We start from the raw sequence: 7,117 nt of genomic DNA on the forward strand, positions 1-7,117 counted from the left end.
TTAGAATATGATATTTGTTTCTCTTCTTTGTTTTTACTAAACTAAATAAACAACAGCCTTAGTGATGAAAGATTGGATCATGATAAAAATAACATAATAGTAACAGCGTTTTTCCACATCATTATTAACAAGCAATTTTTTGAATGTGGTTAGTTTTCTAAAAATCAAGATGACAGGTAGCTGTTTGCTCACAGATTTGAAATTTAACTTTAAAAAGTACCTTGTATTTATTTATCTTATCCTTTGTATTTGGTGCTTTGTTTTTCTATGTTAATTTTACAATATTAAAAATGTGTTTCTACAAGCATCATCCATATGGAAATTTAAACATATCTGCACTGTAAAGTCTAAGAAAAATCAGAAACCAGTCTAGTAAATTAGCTCAATATTAAGGGATAAATTATCTGCCTTCCAAACTGAATAAAAACATTTATGCTGAGCCTGTCAGGTCGAAATTCAGATTCCAGTCCAGTCCAGTTATATGTGGCGGTACTCCTCAGTGTCTCACTGTGAAGTGCAGACTTCTGATGGGTAAAGACTTCACTCTTTCTTTAGTCTGTCCCTTCTGACCAGTTTAATGGGATTTCTGACAATAACCAATCAGTGGAATAGCATAAAGTGTGGTAGAAGATTGACAGCTCTACTTAGAGCTAGAACGTGGTCCATAGAAATAACAGGAAATTAGTTTGGATTGACTCTGTGACCTTTTTAAGGCAGCTCTTGAGTCTGCTCTTGTCTCCTCTGGAAAAGTAAAAAATGTATGCTGTGGCACAAAATTGTAATTCCAGCTACTTGGGAAACTGAGGCAGGAAGAGGAAGAATACTAGGTCCTCATGGGCTGTAAAGCTGGACCCCTCCCCAACACAAAGGCACCCTGCTTGCAGAGAGTTTGGATTTTCTACATGCCATCTTTAAGCTGTTAGTATATTACAGAGCTGATGGCTTCAAGACATCCCGCTGAAACCAGTGACATGTGCCACTTTTGTCATGTCTCTTTCGCGTCTCCTTTCCCCTGCGACTTCTGTGATGCAGGGGACTTGCTCACTCTCTAGCACTTTAAGGATAGTTTACCTGGCACATGCCTCACCAAGGACTCCAGCTACAGGCCTTACTGCTCAAAAATGGAAAAGTGCCGAGGTCTCAGACAAATCCTACAGCCTACACAGAATTCTTTTTCTGTGCCTCCTTGGGGGACCTTGGAACAAAGTACCTTTGAAGTACTGTTCTTTGAAGTTCAGTTATTTGATGTCTCAATCCTTATCAGAGTAAGTGGTTCGAGGAGAGCTTGTTGCTAAGAACAAGCACAACCAAAAGCAAAAACTGACAGCTGCTAACCTAACAGAGACCCCGAGCAAGACTGTGTGCAGCCTTCACAAGGGTCGGTGCTGGTGGACAGCTCGGAATCCAACAACAGCTTAGCTTGTTTAAAATGGTGCTCTGCAGTCAGATGAAAGATTTACCCACATTCCGTGGATTCTGTCAAGGTGGGGTGAGATATGATGGATATATTTCTACCTTAAAAGATTTACCCACATTCCGTGGATTCTGTGAAGGTGGGGTGATACATGGTGGATATATTTCTACCTTAAAAGATTTACCCACATTCCGTGGATTCTGTGAAGGTGGGGTGATACATGGTGGATATATTTCTACCTTAAAAGATTTACCCACATTCCGTGGATTCTGTGAAGGTGGGGTGAGATATGGTGGATATATTTCTACCTTAAAAGGGTTAAAGTCTATGGCTATGTAAGAACTTCAGCCACATTGGATTCTTTATTCCCCAAGGGTTTCAGAAATTCCATTGTATGTTTCCACTTAACTCTGTGCTCCAAGTGACTGCTGTATCAGAGAGTGTGACAGATTAGTTTTCAAAGGTGTAGATGTCTCCATAGTTAAGTATTATAAGTTTGAGCTTTAGAAATTTCAGAGGCTTAATGTTTTTAACCGTATCTCTTTCTTAATGGATTCTACTGTGTTCTTTGAATTAAGTTGTATGTTCTTTTTTTTTTTTTCCTTTTAGATTGGTCGGTCAACTGAAAGTCCTATTGATTTTGTAGTAACTGACACAGTTCCTGGAAGTCAGAGTAATTCTGACACACAGTCAGTACAAAGCACTATCTCAAGATTTGCCTGTAGGATCATATGTGAGCGCAATCCCCCTTTTACTGCTCGGATTTATGCTGCAGGATTTGATTCATCAAAAAACATCTTTCTTGGGGTAAAAAACTTTTTTCCTAATGCATTCTTTTACACAAGTTTCTGTTTCCAAATTGCATATAAATAGAAGCTCACTATTGTTACAGGAAAAGGCTGCCAAATGGAAGACATCTGATGGGCAGATGGATGGCCTGACCACTAATGGTGTTCTTGTGATGCATCCACGCAATGGCTTCACAGAAGACTCCAAGCCTGGAATATGGAGAGAAATATCAGTATGTGGGAATGTGTTCAGTCTGCGAGAAACCAGATCAGCCCAACAGAGAGGAAAGATGGTAAATGCTTCTATATTGCTTCTTTTTACAACAATAAACAGGATGAGTTGAAGCGGATGATGTTGTGTGTTTGTGTGTGTGTGTGTGTTGGTTTTTTCAGCTCTGGCACACGAAAACTAAGACCATCAAACACTGACTTCCAAACACCAATTTTAGATGATAGTGTTTTATTCAATTAGGAAAGATTAAGCATCTATTCTTTGTGTATGTCTTTGACTATACTTAACTAATTAAAAATAATTAAGTTTGTTGATTAACCAGGTAATTAAATCATAAGTTATCTTTTGTCTTGAAAAAGAGAAGTTACTATTCAATGTGTTGTTGATTTTCAAATTCAACATTTTCATAACTTCTGCTGAAATTTCTATTTCTACATTACACATGAATAGAAACTTCCTTAAGTCTAGCAGGTAGCCTGGAAGGGCTGCCCTCCCCGCACTTGCTGGGACTTAGTGAAGATCTAATGTAAACACAAGGGTAAAAGTGGTTTTGATTCTTTTCTGCTTCAGGTGGAAATTGAAACTAATCAGCTACAAGATGGCTCCTTAATTGACCTTTGTGGTGCAACCTTGCTTTGGCGTACTGCAGAAGGCCTTTCCCACACTCCTACTGTGAAGCATTTAGAAGCTTTAAGACAGGAAATTAATGCAGCTCGACCTCAGTGCCCTGTAGGGTTCAACACACTAGCCTTCCCCAGTATGAAGAGAAAAGACGTTGTCGATGAAAAACAACCGTGGGTATATCTAAACTGCGGCCATGTTCATGGTTATCATAACTGGGGAAACAAAGAAGAACGTGACGGAAAAGATCGTGAATGTCCTATGTGTAGGTCTGTTGGTCCCTATGTTCCTCTGTGGCTTGGATGTGAAGCTGGATTTTATGTGGACGCCGGCCCTCCCACCCATGCCTTTAGCCCTTGTGGGCACGTGTGTTCAGAAAAGACAACGGCCTATTGGTCCCAGATCCCACTTCCTCATGGTACTCACACTTTTCACGCAGCCTGCCCCTTCTGTGCACATCAGTTGGCTGGTGAACAAGGCTATATCAGACTCATTTTCCAAGGACCTCTAGACTAACAGTGTCTGTAGGACTGCATTATAAGTTTATAAGCTAAGGGAGTTGGGTTTTCCAACCCGTTGTCCATGTAAGTTCCTCTGCTCTGGTCATTTGCATTAAGATGAAGAATTTTTTAAAATATTTATAATAGCAATTTCTGAGAAAAATCTGGGAACTCAAGCAAAGGAATTTTTGAAAGTTCCAGACTTGTGAATTCTGAGTTTTAAAACTATATTTTGAGGAGAAAAAGACATAGTCTAATCTGATGCCTTCGTTTTAGTGTTTTTGAATCGCCACGCATCCTCAGTGTTGAGTTGTTCTGTAGAACTGAGGGTCTGTTAGTTCAAACTATGTTAGTTTACAATTTGTTGCAAACGTTGTAAAATACAGCAACATGTACATTAATTTTTTCTATTTATCTTTATCATAGAAAATACCTTAGAATGTCATGATAGAATAGCATGGTGATGATGGCGTCACACACTTTGGTGTGAAATAGTTTAGTGGGCGCATAGCTCAAAGGATTTGCAGTTAAGAAGAAAGACGAGAGCTTCCTTCCCCAGGCGCATATAAGTAGGGAATTTGATGAATTAGAGTATTTCATAAAACCAGATTCACATTAATTACATTGTCTAAGAGGTGTTTGTTTTTAACCACATTGAAGTTAATCGGAAAACGTTTTTTCCTTAATGTTTCTCTCAAGTGTAGTACTATAACAAAAGCTAATGCTAAGAGACATTTTATATGCTCCTTTGAATATGCAATCTAATCTAGATGATCTATTTTTCTCCCGTGGTAACTGATCTGTTTTTAGTGCCAGCGACATTTGGCAAGTTTATTTTTTTGGATATAAACTGTGGTTCATCTGTTCACTGTTTCTAAAAAAAAGAAAAGAAAAAAGAAAAAAATCCTATGAGAAAGTGCATAAATTAACAAGAAATTAACAAGAAAATTACTTGATTTGCTTTTAGAAAAATGAAATAAAAAGTATTTAGTTAATCTGTATTTGGTTATTCCAGGCATCAGAAACCTAGAGCTCAAAGGGTTGAATGACAGCAGTCCCTCCCTTCCACCCCGCAGGCCAGCCTTAACTCTGGGCTCGACTCCTGAGACAGCGGAGGAGGACACACCGCAGGGTCTCTTAGTTCTCTGATCCCAGTATGTGCTTTGCAAGACAGTTTCTTCTCACCCTCGCCTTTTTAAATGCCCCAGACGTACAAACAGTTGCACTACACCAAACCCTTTTAACACTTGTAGAAATCAGTGTACATTAGATTAGACAAAGTCATCTTTCAGTCTTCTGATTTCTTTTCCTTTAGTTTGAAAAATTGTATAATACTTAATTGACTATTGTCAAATTTTTATATGTGGTAGTATAGCTTTAATTTATCTTACTACATCAATGTTTTGATTTTCTTAAGTAAGACAAAAAAGTCACTTAGAAGCCATGAACTATTTTATTTTATTTGATTGTCAAAATTCTTTGTTTTGAAAATGATCATTTGGGTTCACTCAGGAAATGCATGTCAAGAAATTTGTATTATAAGTTAGCTGTGATGTATCAGTAACTGCTGGTTATTACCCTTTTTTCAAAGAAATTTAATTGATTTTGACGTTTTCTAGTCACATGCTTTGTGACTGATGCAAGGAAATCGAGTCCTGTGTTGTGTTTGTTCTTGTCACTTCTGTTGAGGCTATATATTGTAGCTTAATTTTTATTTGCAATTAATTTATTCAAACTAAGTAAATACTTTTCAAAATAGATATTTGAATTTGTCTCTGTGGGTTCCTTTTTTTACAGTTGAGAATGGGGAAGCCAGAAGTGATAAGTCTACCCCAGACTAAACAGATCGGCTCCACTCTCTGATGCAGTCATATTAAAGACATAGGAGTTTGCATTTAGGGGAACACTAAAGTCTCTGTTCTCTAGGTTAGGCCTGTTAGGGAGCTGGAGACTGAGCTACCTGAATTGTGCTTGTGATGATAAAGGTTCAGAAGCCCTGAATTTTTGTCTTCTATCAGCTAAGATATAAAACATGGCTCATTTTCTATGCAACTCGAGTTTTTAAAACTCAGAAAATAAAAATTCTAAGTCAGACGTTTCTGTTCAAGCACTTTGAATAGTAGTTCTGTTTCTTTGGCGGTCCATACTTACTCATCTGTGCTAAAGGAATTGCAGGGCCTGGACAGGTGGCTTAGCGGGCGAGAGCACTTGCTCTTGCAGAGGATGGGAGTTTCAGCCAGCACCCGCTCGCAGCAGTCTCCAGGGAATCCAGTGCTCTCCTCTGACCTATGAGTGCCTGCACCTGTGCATGTGCAAACACCTACACACATGCAAACACATGCACATACTAATAATTGTGTGTGTGTGTGTGTAGATGGTGGCAGCACATAGCTTTAACCCTGGCACTAGGGAAGCAGAGGCAGATGGATCTCTGAGTTTGAGACCAGCCCGGTCAACAGAGTGAGTTCCAGCCCAGCCAAGGCTACATAAAAAACCCTGTCTCAAAAATAATAATAATAATAAATGTTCATACATATTTTGGGCAAAGGAAAAATGGTTATATCTACTTCTAAATGAACTCTCAAGGGGGGTAACTCTTAAGTCTTATCACATCAAAGTGATCTTATTTAGAAGGCCCTTACTCTGAAGGAAAGGGATTCTATTCCTACTCATGCAGCATGTTCTGGGGCGGGAAGCTCTGTTAGACAATCCTAAGTATCTTTGCCAGGTTACCCCATCCATACCAGTTAATGTATCCTACCTGTTCTAGGTTACCCCATCCAACCCATTCTGCCTGTATCAGGTTAGCCCATCCTACCTGTACCAGGTTACCCTTGCCTGGCTGTTCAGGTGGTACTGGAGATTAGAACTTAAGGCCTACATGTACCTGGCAAGCATTTCATCAGAATTGTATTTTACCAACTCCTTTTGAAGCTTTGCTCTTAGAAAAATCTTATGGAACAGGGTAAAAATAAATAATTATTCAAATAAATCGTTACAGCTAACATTTAAATACCCCCCCCCCCCCAGGATATCTCAAGACTCAGGAGTGATAATGACTCTGACACAAACCAAGGGCTTTGGTAGGTATCCAATTTCTCTTTAAATTTGTAAACAACATATTTAGAATCGTGGCATTCGCCTCAGTGCAGCTCGTGCCTGCCGACTTCAGAGACAGTTGGCCCCTTCCCGTGGCCTTTTCTCTGCGCTGCATCGCCGCACCTCACACGCCCTTCAGAATCACTCCTGAGTGTGCTGTCTTTCCACTCCCACACTAGTCCTGGCAGAGCACACACTTGAATGCCTGTGTGTGCCTGTGTGTGGAATCTGTGTTCTAAACACTGAGGGGTGTGTAGGCCATAGGGTGTGAGAAGGGGGAGAGCGGTCAAGCCAGGTGTGTAGGGGCGGAAGGGTGGCACTAGATCCTGAACCGCCTGAACTGTGAGATAGGAGTAAAGAAATCTGGACAGACAGAAGGGAGAGCGGGAGGTGGGGGTAATCCCAGAGAGCAGTCGGTGTCTGCGGTGGTAGAGAAGGTGGGCTGGATGCGGTTTGGGAGGCA

The 7,117-nt window shown here is 39.9% G+C and overlaps 1 protein-coding gene across 1 annotated transcript in view; it reads left to right on the forward strand.

Annotated features, from left to right (window-relative positions):
- Peli1 (pellino E3 ubiquitin protein ligase 1) overlaps positions 1-5,315 on the forward strand; it is a 52,393-nt gene extending 47,078 nt beyond the window's left edge. Inside the window, exons 5-7 of the mRNA XM_075944440.1 lie at positions 2,024-2,221; positions 2,307-2,495; positions 3,005-5,315. Coding sequence (XP_075800555.1) covers positions 2,024-2,221; positions 2,307-2,495; positions 3,005-3,571 — 954 coding nt within the window. The 3' untranslated portion in view covers positions 3,572-5,315. The remainder of the gene's footprint in view (positions 1-2,023; positions 2,222-2,306; positions 2,496-3,004) is intronic.
- Positions 5,316-7,117: the final 1,802 nt, after the last annotated feature.

This window comes from Microtus pennsylvanicus, chromosome 12 (genome assembly GCF_037038515.1).
Source record: "Microtus pennsylvanicus isolate mMicPen1 chromosome 12, mMicPen1.hap1, whole genome shotgun sequence".
NCBI classification, from domain to species: domain Eukaryota; kingdom Metazoa; phylum Chordata; class Mammalia; order Rodentia; family Cricetidae; genus Microtus; species Microtus pennsylvanicus.